Below are 17,668 nucleotides of genomic sequence, written 5' to 3'. Positions count from 1 at the left end.
TTACTGAAACTTCATTTTTTTTTTCTTTTTATGCTGGGTTGACCCTATTTTATTTTAATTTTAATTTTTTATTTTTTGTAGAGACGGGGGTCTCACTATGTTGCCCAGGCTGGTTTTGAACTCCTGGGCTGAAGCAATCCTCCCACGTTGACTTCCCAAAGTGCAGGGATTATGGGTGTGAGCCACTATGCCCGGCTGACGGCTCTCTTTTGAATAGCATTCTTTTCCATATAATTAGTTATTTCCAATTTAAATGTAATTATTCCTTTCCAGTTTTAATGATCATGATCATGTGTGAATTCATGAAGAAATGATCATGAATTTCATAGGAAGATACCATAAGTAAACTCTTAGCATCTGAAATGAATAAGAGGATTTGAGCCTGCTGAGGAATGAATTACTTTAGTTGCCAATCCTAGAGGTAATAACTGATTAAGAAGTGCTGAAAAATAAGCGGTTATACTTTAGCTTAAAAGAATGATGCAGAAGTATAATGAATGCATTAGAAAAATATGCAAGGACAGGATCATTACAAAGACAGGGATTTATCTGTTTTTACCTGTGAGGTACATATAAAATAATTCTGTTATTTTGGAGCTTTATTCTTGATCAGATTCTCAGCCATTGTCTTCCTCTGTTTCTCTGTTTTGCATTTTGTGTGCCTGTAGCCTGGAGCTTTGTGCCATGTATCTGCCAGGTTTTCATTATATTAATTACTGAAGTTGAAGAAATGGTCTTAGGGTTAAAAAACCAACTGGATCACGAGGTCAGGAGTTCGAGACCATCCTGGCTAACACGGTGAAACCCCATCTCTACTAAAAATACAAAAAACTAGCCGGGCGAGGTGGCGGGCGCCTGTAGTCCCAGCTACTCAGGAGGCTGAGGCAGGAGAATGGCGTAAACCCGGGAGGCGGAGCTTGCAGTGAGCTGAGATCCGGCCACTGCACTCCAGCCTGGGCGACAGAGTGAGACTCCGTCTCAAAAAAAAAAAAAAAAAAAAACCAACTACTCCTAAGCCTAGTTCTTTAAACCATTTAATCAATGTCTTAAAATTATTGCTTGTCATTTAATAGGTATCTCTGTACCTATTGCCCCAGACATTCTGCTAAGTACAGCTCACAAGGGGAGGAGATATAGCAGAGAATTCTAGCAATCAGGGTCACCTAGCTTTCTCAGGGTGTCAGATAACACAGCCCTCATGTTTCATGGCTGTGTACTCCCTCCAACCTCCCTATTATACTCTTTCTCTCTGCCATATCTCAAAATAGTAAGAGAAGAAATTAGAGTTATGAGGCAAAGGCACTCTAGGCTGAAGAAAGATTTTTAAATTTATAGATACTTAAGCTGCATATAGAGAACTCTCAAAACTCAAGAAAACAACTTAATATAAAATAGGTAAATGATTTGAACAGAAATTCTTCCAAAATGATATACAGATGGTGAATATTCCTCATGATCATAAGCACAGAGTTCCTAAAGAAACACTGCATATCAAATCCAGCTATATAAAAAAGATAGTACATCATGACCATCATGGTTCAGTATTAGAAAATCAATATAATTCACCACATTAACAAAAAAAGTAGAAAAATTATGTGATTATCTCAATAGATGTACAAAAATTTGACAAAGTTTAGTACCCATTTTTAATATAAACTTTCAATAAACTAGAAACAGAAGGAAATGTCCTCATTCAGATAAAAATAATCTATGAAAACTCTACAGCTAAAATTATATAAAATTATATTTAATGGTGATGCTTTTCCTGTAAGATCAGGAACAAAACAAGGGTGTCTGCTCTCACTACTTTTAATATTATACTGGAAATCTTAACCAATGCAATTAAAAAAAACCAAAAACTTAGAAATCCTGTAAGATTGCAGGATACAAAGTCAATTTTCAAAAATTTTAGCACAATTTTAAAATATGGCTAATTAAAAGGCACACAGTATACGTATCTGACAAAAGACTTGTATACATGTAATAAAACTATGAAGAAGCAATTTTAAAAGTTAATTTTTTAATGGGCAAAAGCCTTGACCGGATATCTCACAAAAGGTAATATATGTATATGAAAAGATGTCCAACATCATTAGCCATCAGGGAAATAGAAATTGAAACCACAATGAGATACTTTTTTATGTCAACCAAAATGACAAACAAAAAAGAAGTTTTACTACAAAATGCTGGCAAAGATATGGAGCAACTGGAACTCTCATGTGTTAACCGATTGGTGTATAATTATTTGGCAGTTTCTCATAATGTTAATCTATATTTAACCCTATGACCCAATGATTTCATTCCTAGGTATTTAAATAAGGGAAATGAAAACATTTGTCCACAAAAAGACTTGTACAAGAATATTCACAGTTGCTTTATTCATAATAGCCCCAAATTAGAAATCATCCAAATGTCCATCAACAATTTATAAGTGAATATATCATAATATGTTCATAAAATGAAATACTAACCAGCAATAAAAAAGAATGAATTACTGATATACTCAACATAGATGAATATCATATTATTGTAAGAGGGGAAGAAAAGCCAGACATAAAATAGTACATGCTGTATAGATAAAGCCCAAGAACAAGCAAAACCATTCTGTGGTGATAGAAATCAGAAAGCAATTGCTTCTGAGGTATGTCAGGGAAAACTGACCCCCCAAAAAAGCATGATGGAACTTTCTAGAGTGTTGGAAATGTTCTGTATCTTGGGTTGTGGTTACACAGGAGCACAATCAGTTGTAATTCCATATACTAGCCTTAAACAATTAGAAATAAAACCTAAAAAATTATACCATTTACAGTGTATCCAGTAACTTCAGGTTAGAGATGTGCAATATCTCTACACAGAAAACCAAAGAAATTTTTTTTTATTGAGAGAAATTAAAGAAGTTATAAATAAATGAAAAGATAAAGATTATCTTGAATAAGATCAAAGCTGGAGGGTTTACACTCCCAGACATGGATTCATTTTAAAACTGCAGCAATTATGATGTTGAGGTATTGGTGTCAAAACAGAGAAATTAACCAATAGAATAGAATATAAAGTGCAGAAACAAATTCAGACATATACAGACACTTGATTTATGATAAAGGTGACATGATAGAGCAACAGGAAAAGGTCTTTTTAGTAAATTCTGCTGGGTCAACTGGATATGCATATGGGGAAAAAAAGAACCTTGGCTCCTATCTCACAACCTATTTTTTTAAAGGAATTCCTGATGAGTTGTTGATCTAAATGTAACAGAAAAATCAGTAAAGCTTCTGGAAGATAGCATAAAATAATATTCATACTTTGAAGTTAACGAAGATGTCTTAAGTGGTACACAGAAAGCATTGCCTATAACTGAGTTGAAATTGTAAAATTCTCTTCATCAAAGACACTGTTAAGAGAGTGAAAATGAAAACCACAAGAGTAGGAGAATATTTGCATCACATAATAATGGGCACCTTACTAGTACCCAGAATACTTAGAATCCTACAAATTAACAATAAAAAGACAATCTGATAAAAAATGTGTAAGAAACACGAAAAGATACTTCATAGAAGAGAATGTACACATGGCCAATAAATATACGAAAAGCGATTCAGCTTCAATAGCTATTTCATATCTTTTGGTACACCTATCTGTTAGAGATATACCTGTGAGTGGAACAGTTGGGTATGTGTGCATTCAGTGTTAGAATTATTAAACAGTTTTCCAAAGTAGATAGGCCTGTTTATGTTCTCATCAGCAATGGTTTGTCAGTCTCTTAAATTTAAGCCATTAGATTTTTTAAAGTGGTAACTTGCTTTAGAGTTTTAATTTGCTTTTTCTTGATGACTAAGGTCTATCTTTGTATATTATAGATACTAGTCTTTTGTCTGATAAATGTTTTTCAAGTTTTTTTTCAGTCTATAACTTGTCTTTTCATCCTTTTAATAGGGTCTTTTAGAGAATAAAAGTTTTAAATTTTGATGAAATCCCTTTTATCACTTTTTTCTTTTTGATATTGTCTAAGACTCTTAGTTTATCCCTAGACTCGATGATTTCTCATATTTTTTTCCTAAAAAGTTTATAGTTTTACATTCATATTTAAGTCTGTGATGGATTTTGAGGTTTTTTGTTTATTTCATAATGTGTGAGACTTAGGTCAAGCTTCTTTTTTTTGGCCTATGCATGCCCAGTTGCTTCAGTACCATTTTTGTTGAAAATTCAATTTCTCTACTGAATTGTTTCTATAGCAGTATCAAAAATCATTTGGATATATTTATGTTGATCTATTTCTTTGTTCTCTGTTCTGTTCCATTGACCTATGTGTCTCCTTCCTTCAGTACCACCCTCTCTTGATTACTGAACCCATATAGTGAGCCTTAACATTGGAAGAGTGATTCCTTCCACTTTCTCCTTCTTTAACAAAATATTCTGAGCAATTCCACTTTCTTCTCCTTTTCATATAAATTTTAGAGTAAGCCTGTCTACAGATAATGTTTCTGGGATTTTAATAGGAAGTATGTTAATCTTCTATATCGATTTGGGGAGAATTGACATCTTTACTATTGTTGAGTCTTCTAATCCATAAACATGATAGGTCTTTTAATTTATTTAGATCTTCTTTGATTTATTTCATCAGCATTGCATAGTTTTCTGGATGCAAGTCCTTTTTTGTTAAATTTACACCTAAGTACTTTTTTTTTTTTTAGCAATTATAAATGGTATTTATGTCCATATGTTCATTGCTAGTATGTAGAAATACAGTTGATTTTTCTTTTTCTTTTTCTTTTTTTTGAGATGGAGTTTCGCTCTTCTTGCCCAAGCTGGAGTGCAATGGCGCGATCTTGGCTTACTGCAACCTCCACCTCCTGGGTTCAAGTGATTCTCCCTCCTCAGCCTCCCAAGTAGCTGGGATTACAGGCGTGTGCCACCATGCCCAGCTAATTTTTTGTATTTTTAGTAGAGATGGGGTTTCACTATGTTGGCTAGGCTGGTCTCGAACTCCTGACCTCAGGTGATCCTCCCACCTCGGCCTCCCAAAGTGCTGGGATTACAGGTGTGAGTCACCCTGCCTGGCCACAGTTGATTTTTCTATGTTTATTTTGTATCCTGAAACCTAGGAGTTTTGTGTGGGGGCTTGTGTGTGTATGTATGTGCAAATTCTTGGGGATTGCTTTATCAACCACAAATAGGACAGTTTTATTTTCTTTCTCATCTATATACCTTGTGTTTCCTTTTCTTCCCTTGTTGGACAGGCTAAAACTTCCAGCACTGTAATGAATAAGAGTGACAAGAGCAGACATCCTTGTCGTGCTCCCAGTCTTGGAAGGAAAGCATACAGGCATTCACCTGGATTAAGTATGTTAATTGAGGTTTTCTATAGATGTTCTTTATCAAGTTGAGACAGTTCCCCTCTATTTCTATGTTTTTGAGAGTTCTTATCATGAATGGGTGTTGAGACTTGTCAAATACTTTTTCGGCATTGATTGATAAGATCACATGATTTTCTTCTTTAGACTGTTAATATGGTAGATTACGTCAATTGTTTTTTGTATATTGAAGGGGCCTTATGTCCCTGGAATAAACCCCATTTGGTCATGGTGTGTAATTCTTTTTATATATTGCTGAACTCTGTTAAAAATGTTTATGTGCATATTCATAAGTAACATTGGTTTGTAGTTTTCTTTTTTTGTACTGTTTTGTCTGGGTTTTGTGTCACGATAATACCGGCTTCATGAAATGAATTGGGAATTGTTCTTCTCTGTTTCCTGGAAGAGATTGTGAGAACTGGTGTGAATTCTTAAAATGCTTGGTAGAATTCTCCAGTGAAATTATCTGGGCCTGGGGATTTCTTTTTAAAATTATGAATTCAATTTCCTTAATAGATAAATACTCCATTTCATATTGGGTGAATTATGTAGTTTGTTTTTTGAGGAATTAGTCAGTTTCATCTAAATTGTCAAATTTATGTTTGTAGAGTTGCTTTTTTTTTTAGTATTCCTTTATGTTTGCAGGGCCTGTAGTGATTTTCTTGGCTTCATTTCTGATGTTAGTAATTTATGTATTTTTTTCCCTTTGTCAGTCTCGCTAGAAGTTTGACAATTTTATTGATCTTTTCGAAGAATCAGCTCTTTGTTTCATTAATTTTCTCCTTTTTTTTTTGTTTTTAATTTCATTGGTTCATGTTTTTATATTTATTTCCTTCTGCTTGTTTGTAGTTTTCACTATTTTGGCAATGTGTCTGGGTGTGGATTTCATTGGAATTATCCTTTTTTGAGGTTTACTCAGCTTCTCGAATGTTTAGGTTTATGCGTTGTCAAATTTGGAAGGTTTTCCAGCTATTATTTACTTAAGTACTTTCTGAACCCTGTCCTCTTTTTCCTCTCCTTCTGGAACTCTGTTGACATGAGTGTTAGGTTTGTAAGTCCCACAGCTCTCTGGGACTCTCTTCATTTTATTTTTAGTTTATTTTCTCTTAGTTATTCAGATTGGATAGTTTCTACTATTCTATCTTCAACTTCACAAATTCTCTCATCTCTCAATTCTGCCGTTTAACCCACTCACTGAATTTTACATTTTTTTTTTTTTTTTTTTGAGACAGAGTCTTGCACTGTCGCCCAGGCTGGAGTGCAGTGGCCGGATCTCAGCTCACTGCAAGCTCTGTCTCCCGGGTTTACGCCATTCTCCTGCTTCAGCCTCCCGAGTAGCTGGGACTACAGGCGCCCGCCACCTCGCCCGGCTAGTTTTTTGTATTTTTTAGTAGAGATGGGGTTTCACCGTGTTAGCCAGGATGGTCTCGATCTCCCGACCTCGTGATCCGCCCGTCTCCGCCTCCCAAAGTGCTGGGATTACAGGCTTGAGCCACCGCGCCCGGCCATTACATTTTGTTTATATACTATTCTAAACTTTCTATTTGGTTTTCTTTATATCTGTTTCTTTGCTGAAACTTCCTATTTTGTCAGTTGTTTCGTGTGTCTTTGTAATTGTTTGTTGGGGCATTTTTCTCATGGCTACTTTTAAATCTTTGTCAAATTCTTCTAACATCTCTGTCATCTTGGTGTTGGCATTTAGTGATCATCTCTTTTCATTCAGTCAATGTCAAGGTCAGAAAATGTTAACCTGAACATTTTCCTAGTATGTTGTGAGACTCTGGATCTTACTTAAACATTCTGTTGTATCTGGCTTCTTACACTGCTCCAGCAGGGGAAGGTGGTGGCAGTTGGGTTGGGGGTTGGGGGGTTGCCACATTGCTACTACCAGGTGGAGGCAGGAATCTGGATTCTGCACTCAGCCTCTGTTGATGTCCAAGGTTGAGAGACTTCTTGTTGCTGGTGGGTGGAGGTGGGAGTTCTAGCTTCCCATCTGGTCTGCACTGACACTGTAATAGGAGTCACCTTGTTGCTGAAGGGTGATGGTGAAAGTCTTCACTCTCCACTAGGCCTCCTGTGACACCACTCCAGCTGATAAGGGAGGGTTGTTGGTCACTGCCTGGTTGAGGTGGACTTCCAGGTTCCACCATTAATACCTTAGTGAGAAGTGGGGCCAAAACTGGGGGATCTCATTACCTGACTCCCAACTTAGCCTTCTTTAACACTTCTCTGGTGAGTGACTGACAAAGGGTATAGGGGTGCCTGCCTACAGCCTGGCAGCGTGGAAATCCAGGATACCCTCTCAGTCTTTGCTGGCTGTCAGGGTCAGGGCCACAGTTTTTTTCCTGTGGGGTTTGGCTGGAGAAGAGCAGTTGTTGAAACGTTTTTTGTCTTCTAGGATACCCTTTTCCTGTTCCTTTGACTAGACAGAGCAGGTTTTTCTTTGGGCTTTAAAAATACCAGCTCTGGGCTGGGCACGGTGGCTCATGCATGTAATCCCAGCACTTTAGGAGGTCAAGGCAGGCAGATCACATGAGGTCAAGAGTTCGAGACCAACCTGGTCAACATGATGAAACCCCGTCTCTATTAAAAATACAAAAGTGAACTGGGTGTGGTGGCAGGTGCCTGTAATCCCAGCTAATTCGGAGGCTGAGGCAATCAATTGAACCCAGGAGGCGGAGGTTGCAGTAAGCCGAGATTGCTCCACCGCACTCCAGCCTGGGTGACAGAGCAGGACTCCGTCGCAAAAAAATAACAAAAAAACAAAACAAAAAAACCCCAGCTCTGTTGGCATTTTTGGGTCATTATCTTCTTCAGCCCTAAGACTGGCCTAAGTAAGGCAAAAAGAAAACTCGAGGAACTCACCACCATTTCATTACTTAGGTTTCAAAGTTCCAACCAATCTGCCTTTTTCTTTTCTATCTTTCAGAGTCTTGTTATTTTTTTTTAAATATATATAGGATTTTAAATTTTACTTATTGGGAAGAATAGGGAAAAGTACATTTACTCCATTTTCCAGAAATGGTGTTATTGCCTTATATTTTAAGGTAATTAGTCTGGCTATAATTTTCAGCATGGAATCTGCTGTGGCAGTCTGAATAGTGTCTCCCCAAATATATGCATGTTTTAATCCCTGTGAATTGTGCCAGCTGTGAATGTTACTGTATATGGAAAAAAGGACTTGGCAGAAGTGATTAAGTTAAGGATGTTGATGTGGGGAGATTATCCTGGATTATTTGGGTGGGCCCAATATAATCACAGTGTCCTTAGAAGAGGGACCCAGGAGGAGCCATTTAGAGGAGAAGCCGATATGATGACTGAAACAGAGATTGGACTGATGCAATTTAAAGATGGAGGAAGGAGCCATAAGCCAAGGAATATGTGCAGCCACTCTAAATTGAAAAAGGCAAGGAAACAAATTATCTCCTCAAAGTCTCTATTGGAACCAGCCCTGCCTACTGTCACTGCTTTAGCTCAGTGAAACTGATTTCAGAATTCTAACTCCAGATCTGTAAGAAAGTAAATTTATCTTCTTTTAAACTACCACATTTACGGCAGTGCTTTACAATATCCTTAGGAAATTAATACATCTGCTTTGTATAGATAGCAAATATTACAGTAAGAGATGCAGATCCTAGTGATGAACATGCATATTCTGAACTTCTCTTATTCATCATACTTTCTAATTTGGAGTATTTAATTCCAAATACTCCAAATTAGAAAGTATGATGAATAAGAGTGTATAGAGGAGTCGTGTGACTTAAGTGTTATTTAAGGAAGCTTGGGTTGCAACAATGTGTAAGATGAATTGGGTGGATGGAGATTGGAATCAGAGAGGCTAAAAAGGAGACTATTATCATCCATCTCAGAGAGACAAGGACTTATCAAAAGAGGATAGAAGTTGGACTGAAGAGTTAGAGATGGGTACCAGGGACATTTCAAGAAAAAAATAAAATACAAGGCTTTGAAGACTAATGATCGGAGAGACAAAGAGTATGGAGTCAATGATGACGCAAAAGCATGAATAAGTAACGTGTTCATTAAGCAAGAAATAAGAGGGTAAAAACGTTTTCTGTTAGGTTTTCACCTGTCAAAAATGACTGAACAAGTTAAAGTGATTGTATTCTTTTAAAGGTGAAAAGTCAATCAGTGCTTTTTAGAGAATGTTAATTCCAAAGCTCTGACTTATAAAGGCTGGTTTGTCATATCCTCCTAGTCCTTGAGGACCAAAATATGTCCAGGTGTTTGATTGCTGTGTCTTAAACAAGCAGCCCTCTTATTCACTGGCAGTAAGAGAGATGTTTATTAGCATCCTTTTGAGTTGTTGATGAATTTACGTATTGGCTGACCTCTCCTTTGTTACAGTCTGAAATTTTGTATTTAAACTTTTAAAGGATATAAATAAGAGCCTCTATTTGCAAAACAACCATCAGGTGTTTTTCTTCTATTTAAAGATAAAGTTCTTAAACCAAAAATACCATTCTGAATCCCAAATGTGTCTTCTATCAAACATCCTCAAGGTTCTTAAAATGATGTAAAAATACATCTTTTTGTTTTTGAGCCAACTCTGGACTCAACGTCCTCAGAGACAACCTTTAGAATTATAAAGGTGGAGTCAGGCTGCTTTTACAATTTGATTGATTCTATTTATTGAACGTTTACTGTGTGAATGTTCCCCTGACCTTGGGTATCATTATCTATCTGTGATACATAACCTATATCACAGATAGATAGATCTGTCTGTGTCCTCGGGGATCATGATCTGTTAAAGCTTTCATTCATTATAAAGGGATCATTGAGGGACCAGTGTTGGGCTCCCATGGGGATTTTCACTTCATGGAGATCCTTTACTTATGGGGCCCAATATGGCATTGTTTTTATTTTGCATTTCCTCCTGAGACAGAGAGAACTCACATAAAGCCTAAACCTGGCTCTTACAGGAAGTTTTGTCTCTGTAAAGCAGAGCTTCCATTTTGAAGAAGGTTATCTTTAAGAAGCACAATATTATGGGTTGAACTCTTTTTCATTCTTAAATCCATAAATCAGAAATTCCCGTTTTACTTTATTACCATAGATGTCTTCATCAGCTTCTACTTAGTTGGATATTTTCAGAATTCTAACTTTGTTGCAAGCCTTCCATTGTCTTCGGTGCTTCTCAAACATGAAAGTGCCTAGGAATCATTGGGGGATCTTGTTCAGTGCAGTCTCTGATTCAGCAGGTCTGAGGTGAGACCTGAGAGTCTGCGTTTCTAACAGGCTCCTAGGTGATGCGATGCTGCTGGTCCTTGAACTACATTCAATAACAAGGGTGTTTGGCTCATCCTTGCGCTGTAGATATCAACTTGGGCTACATCTTACTTTGGTATGGATAGCATTTGGTAAGTTTCACAATTGAATTGAGCTAGATCAGAAATTAATAGTTAAACCATTGCTTTTTTATTTCAGGAATTACCAAAAATAAGATGAAAAACATCTGTTTAGAAAATGGAAAATGCTTGAAAAAGTCTAACAGTAATGGTTTGAGTTTTAGTTGAGATTGACTTCTATCATTTCTTTTTTTTGAAAAATTAAAAAAAAATTAAATTTCAGTGGCTTTTGGGATGCAAGTGGTTATTGGTTACATGGAGGAATTGTATAGTATGAACTCAGAGATTTTAGTGCACCCATCACCTGAGTAGTGTACATTGTACCCAATATGTAGTTTTAAATCTCTCTTGCCCATAGTCTCCATAGTCCATTATGTTCACTTTGTATGCCTTTGTGTACCTGTACCATTTCCTTTTATGGTTTCCTTTTAGATACATGCAGTAGGTCAAGGAATATAGGCTAAAAATTTTTAATTATCTGTTTTAAGGATTTAAAATTTTGTGTTTCCTAAAATACAGAAATTATAATCCGAAATACTATAAAAATCAGAATTTAACAATACAAGATACTGTGTTTTATTAGAATTACAGGCATACTTCATAGGTTTGAGTTTACACTATTTATTGAAAATGACATTTTCGTGGTAACACTCAGTTATAGAAGTTTCTGATTTTCTTTTCAACAGTTACTGCTGCATTATCTGATCCATTTGTTGACTGCCAGTTGACACTGGAACTACTGGCTAAGCAAAAATAAAATCCTAATATGGGTTCAAGTATTAAGGATAATTAAGTATGTATCAGAATCTTTGGCAGTGGTTGCATCAGAAATTTATTATTAAATACTCATGCCAGTTATTACTCTGGATAGAAGACTGAATTTTTAAATTAATTTTGTATTATGGTAAAATATGTATAACATAAACCTTACAATTTTAACCATTATTATGTGTATAATTCAGTGACTTTATATATGTTCATAATGTTGTGCAGCCATCACCACTATTTCCAGAATGTTTTCATCGTTCCAAACAGAAACTATGTACCCATTAAACAATAAATCCCCATTATCTCCAACCCCTACCCAAGTCTCTGGAAACCTCTGTTCTATTTTCTGACATTATGAATTTGCCTGTTCTAGATTCCTCATGCAAATGGAATCATTCAATATTTGTCCTTTTGTGTCTGACTTATTTTACTTAGCACATTTTCAACGTTCATCCATGTTGTAACGTATCAGAATTTCTTTTTGAGGCTGAATAATATTCCATTGTGTGGTATATATCCCATTTTATTTATCTATTCATTTGTTGATGGGCATTTGAGTTATTTCTACCTTTTGGTTATTGCGAATAATGCAACTATTATGAACATTGGTACACAGGTATCTATTTGAATCCCCAGTTTCAATGATTTTGGGTATACACCTAAAAGTGGAGTTACTAGATCAGGTGGTAATTCTATGTGTAACCCTCTGAGGAACTGTGAAACTGTTTTCCACAATGGCTGTACCATTTTTCATTCCCACCAGCAATGAATGAGGGGTGCAGTTTCTCTGTATCCTTACCATGAATGGTTTTTGTTTGTTTTGTTTTGTGTGCTCTGAATAAAACTATATGAAAAGGATTAGAGATGGGGGGAAAAGTATTGTAAGCAGTAAAAAAGTAAGCAGTAACGTATTAGGTTTAGTTATGAAGTTTGCATTTTGGCATGACACTCCAATGATCTAGCTTCTGATTATAGGGTTCTATACCTAAACAAGATTTAGTCAGTTGAGTCTTTTGGAGAATTCCCTTTCTCAGTTTTTTCCTTCTAACTTCATTTTCCAGTATGTTTCACAATTAACTGCCTTCCATTATACCTTCAGAAATTCTCTAAACATCTTCCTAGTGAATCATCCACTTGTATCGCAGCATTTGAAGAACTCCTTGAATACCTATCGCCGTCCCACCCCCTGCATCTTGGTTACAGATTCCCATCTGTCTTCCTTTGATAGCAAGTGAGACCATTTTGTTAGCCCACTTCTTTAGGCCAGGAACTGTCTCTGTTTTCGTAATAACTCTGGGCTGGTGGAATAGAAGGTACACAAAACAGATTGGTACTCAAGTCATGGCTAGAGTAGGCCTAGGCCAAGCTAGAAAGTGGGTTATGTTTCTACTTGAAGTGACCAAATAGTGGCTTTGGATGGACTTTGTGGTCAGGGTTGGGGTTTTTGGGAAAATGTGTCCAGGATGGAAGAAGGATGAAGATGAAGAGTTCGGTTGGTGTGGAGATGGGATTAGGCTGGGCTTAGGGAAGTGAAGGAGGACAGGTCAGCCACACACAGAAGCCTGCACAATGGCTGGCTGCCATTGTGTTCTGTACTCAGAACTAGGAATATTCACTATAACAGTGCAACTGACTTGGATTTCATTAGAGGAATATTAAAAGTAGATGTAAAAAAAAGACCTGTGAAGGCTCTAGATCAGAATCAACTGTAACTTGGCTCATCACAAGCCAAATTATTTAGTTATTTTCTTATGTCCCATGCCTGGCTAGCCTAAGCCCAACTAACCCAGGGCAAGGACATGGCTGAAAACAATGACCCCAGCACTGGCTGTACTTCTTAAGGCTCTATTCAAAGCAAGACACATCCCTTCCTGTCATTTTAAAGCACATGCCCTATTAGCAGAGGGTCAGTAAATTTCATGCTGTCTTAGAAAATGCACTATATTCTTGGAGAATGTACTTTGAGCTGGTGTGTTAGCTTCATAAGATTTGATTTTTAAATACTAAATGCTTAAAAATACATGTTTTACTTCTTTTGTTTGAGATGAGGCTTTTAGGGAGTAATAGACACCACAATAAAAGCTAGCATGGTTTGCATTTTCAATAAAAAGGAATTTGCGTGAAGTGCTGCTTTTTCTCAAGAAGCACTTGCGTACAGCATTGCTTAGCAACACACAAATCAGCTCTGACACCTTATTCATCTTTAATATTCAGGTTCAAATCAAGCCTTTCCAGAGATGGGACAGATTGCGTCTTTCAAACCAAGCAAGTGAAAGTTGTCACTTTGTAATTTTCATCTTTAGGTTGGCAGCAGCATCAGAATTTTCATTTTATAACTTCTTTTGGAATTGGAATTTTTTTCAACTAGCCTCTTAGGTCCTTCTTCTCCTCTGTTTCCACTTTGTTTTTCATTCCTGAAGACCTTTAAAAGGTCTTTCCTTTATTTTGGGGATCAAATTTAAATTCCTTAGGATGACATGCAGGGCCCATCTCTCATAGCCTCTGTTTCAGCCAAATTAAACAATTCATGTTCATAAACGTGCTGTTTTCTTTGATACCACTTTTTCCAGCCCACGCTGTTTTCTTTGCTTGGCAATACTCTTAGCTGGGTAAGTCCTGCTCATCTTTCCAGATACTTCTGGAATGTTGGGGAACTTCTCTTTGATTCCTTCAGATTGAGTAAGGGGCCTCTTTTCCTGAGGTCCTGTGCAAATCCTGATCATACAGTTTATAACATTGGACTTCATATGTTTGCTTTTCTCATCCTAAACTAGAAATCCCTTCTTGAGAGACAGGGATTCAGTCTTTCATCCATATATCTTGTCCTTCCTGTGTGTTTCATTTATCTGAATTTCTCAATATTTATGACAGAGCTGAATCTTCTCTTTTTTTAATCATGATTTTTATTCCTTTCAACCTAACTCTCTCTCTCTGTATATATATGTATATATAGAGAGATATATCAAAAGATATAGATATATATATACATATATTATACTTTAAGTTCTAGGGTACATGTGCACACTGTGTAGGTTTGGGAGGCTCCATCTGTGTTCCCACAAATGACATGATCTTATTCTTTTTTGTGGCTGCATAGTATTCCATGGTGTGTATGTACCACATTTTTTTTTTATCCAGTCTATCACTGATGGAATTTAGGTTGATTCCTTGTCTTTGCTATTGTGAATAGTGCTGCATGAACATTTGCGTATATGTGTCTTTATGGTAGAATGATTTATATTCCTCAAGATATATACTTAGTAGTGGGATTGCTGGGATGAATGGTAATTCTGTTTCTCACTCTTTGAGGAATTGCTACACTGCTTTCCACAATGGTTGAACTAATTTACACTCCCACGAACAGTGTATAAGTGTTCCTTTCTCTCCGCAACCTCACCAGCATCTGTTATTTTTTAACTTTTTGATAATAGCCATTCTTACTGGTGTGTGGTGGTATCTCACTGTGGTTTTAATTTGCATTTCTCTAATGATCAGTGTTTTAACCTGAATTTTATGTGGTATGTGAAATCTTTGTGAGAAAGTATTACTCAATCCTGTTGCTTTAAAAAAAAATCTGTTCTTACTGGTGGCATCTCCTTGATAATGCTATTATTTCACTGGATGTTGATATTTTTTATGATGAACCAGTGTTTTTAGTTTAATTCTATTCTGTAAAGCGTGTTATAGGATAAAAATAAAGTGATTTTATAGGATAGTTTATCTTAGAGGAAATGTATGAAGGTGATCCCATCAATAAAAATAAAATACTCAGAGTGTCATTTTGCTTACATATTTTAAATTATCTTCGTATAACTTTGAAAACAGTTGTAATTGTGCCTTAATGAATGAAAGAAAATTTATACATGAACTTCAAACACATTTTCTTTTCTAAGGACAATGTAATTGAGGCTATAAGCCTTGCTTTTAGATTCTAAGAGTAGGTTTTAAAAGTTATATGTGAGGGCCTTTCATGGTACCACCCAAAAGTAGGTATGTAGTACTTTTTGGGTAATATCTCCCAAGTTCTTTCATCTACAGTTTTGAGTCCAGTTATTCTCTCTGTTTTTATAAACAGGCATATTAAATTGCTACTTGAGAAATTAAAGATTTCAAATTTATATTTAAAAGATAAATAGGCTCATAATATTTATTGCTGTGGAATTTGTTCTGAGCATCTGAGGACTTCAACAGTCAACTGTATAGACAAATGTTGAAGGATGACATTTGTGTTGAATATAGAACCTTATTTTGGCTTTTTGAAAGTGACTTCATTGTTTTTTATTCTAAGATATAATTTTCTAGTCTGATTTGTAAATGCTTATTTGCTAAATCTTTTCCTTTATAAGACATCATATGCTTGAGATGAGAGTAGATTGTTTTAAAGATAACTTTTTCTTGTCTTTTTTTTTTTTTGTTGCTTGTTTTTACAGAAAACAAGCATCGTTGTGGGTCCAAGGAGACATTTTCCGATCCAAACTGAAAAATCGACCATCCAGTGAAGGAAGTATTAATAAAATTCTTTCTAGCCTAGATGATATGTCTATTGGTGGAAATCTTTCAAAAATACAAAACATGGAACGATTTGGAGAGGTAAGTTTTCCCTAGGAAGATTCTATCTTAAAACTGATGTTCTGCATTTGTTTCTCAGTTGGACATATGTAACATAGCAGTGTCTTTTCTCTGGATGCCGAGAGTGCCAGGTTTTTAGATGTAGAGTCATCCATCTATATAGCAAGAAGCAGAGGAAAGAAACCAGTTGCCCTTAAAAAAAAAAAAAAAAAAAAAAAGGTATAATTTAAGGAGTAAATTATAAAGGAGGCTACTCTGGTAGGGGAGAATATTTACAGAAAGGAAACAGAAAAACAAACTTTCTATTTGAAAATTAAAATAGATATCAAGAAGAAAAATTTTAATGTGACAATTGAAATAATACATACCACAAGTGGTGCTTTGAAAGCCTCAAATTCATGCTGATTTCTAAAGTAAGTGCCGACTTGAAAACATGATTAGGGCAACTCTTTTAAAAAAATTAAAGCTCTACTGTAAACAAACCACCTTAAATAGTTGATATATATTGTCTGATTTAATATTCATAACTACCTGGTGAGTTAGGTAATACTATCTCTATTTATAGGAAGGAAACTGTGTATCAGAGATGTTCTAACCTCAGTGTCGAACATGGTTCAATCCATGTCTGTCTGAGTCCAAGCTTGTGTTTTTTTATATTACACCCTGTTACCTCTGAATAAAAATAGAAGAGATTTACTAAGAATTAGGATTATGAGCATTTTTGGGACTAGAAACAACATTGAAACCATTTGTTTGGTTCTACTATTGTAAAGACAAGAAACTAAAGTTCCAGGGTTGTTTAGTAGTGGGGCCACTTTGAGAACTGGGCATTCAATTCCTAGTTTAGTCTTTCTACCACGTTATGCCTAAGGTGAAGCTAAGTGTCTGGCTTATATTTTTATATCTCTAAAGGAGCAAAAAAAAAAAAAAGAAAGAAAAAAAAAGACCTGTTCAAAATAGTGGAACAAGCCAGGCAGGGTGATGTGTGCCTCTGTGGTCCCAGTTACTTGGGAGACTGAGGTGGGAGGATATTTGAGCCCAGGAGTCGAAGCTGTAGTGAGCTATGATGGCACCACTGTACTCCATCCTGGGCGACAGAGCAAGAACCCGTGTCTAAAAAATAAAATAGAAAAAGAAAAAATATAGAAGCAACAATGTAGATTTACATTCTATTAAACAGTGACCCATTAGACCCGGACAAGGGCCTTAAACCAAATACTGTGGCTCAAGCTTAGCCCACAAGGAACCCAGAATGGAAGGAACACATCATAGCTCTCTTAGGTCAATGATTGGCATCCCAAACAGATTTCTTTTTAGCAAGAAAGCCAGAGTGCTTGGAGATTGGGAGCGTGAGTTTTCTTTCAAGGACAAAAGGATGGAGACCGTTGGAAGAACTGATTTTTAAACCTAGTGCTCTGTTCTCCAGGATGGCCACTGGTGAGGTGACTAAGTTTACCCATTTAAGTCATCTGTCCTGATGAAATATACACCTTATCCAAGGTCATGTTGATGTTAGAGCCTTTGTTGACTTTCTTGTCACTGTGTTCCAGCTCACCTATTAAGAGCAAATAAAAAGAAAGGCTCTGAACTAAGATTTTAATGTGATAATATAGCTAA

The 17,668-nt window shown here is 36.1% G+C and overlaps 1 protein-coding gene across 4 annotated transcripts in view; it reads left to right on the top strand.

Annotated features, from left to right (window-relative positions):
* CDC14A (cell division cycle 14A) overlaps positions 1-17,668 on the top strand; it is a 169,613-nt gene that overhangs the window by 117,154 nt on the left and 34,791 nt on the right. For all 4 annotated transcript variants that reach the window (XM_023191294.2, XM_023191296.3, XM_023191293.3 and 1 more), the window contains one exon: positions 15,913-16,072. In XM_023191294.2, coding sequence (XP_023047062.1) covers positions 15,913-16,072 — 160 coding nt within the window. The remainder of the gene's footprint in view (positions 1-15,912; positions 16,073-17,668) is intronic.

Source organism: Piliocolobus tephrosceles, chromosome 1 (genome assembly GCF_002776525.5).
Source record: "Piliocolobus tephrosceles isolate RC106 chromosome 1, ASM277652v3, whole genome shotgun sequence".
NCBI lineage: Eukaryota > Metazoa > Chordata > Mammalia > Primates > Cercopithecidae > Piliocolobus > Piliocolobus tephrosceles.
Note: the sequence above shows the minus strand (reverse complement) of the source record. Positions and strands in the feature narration are given on the sequence as shown.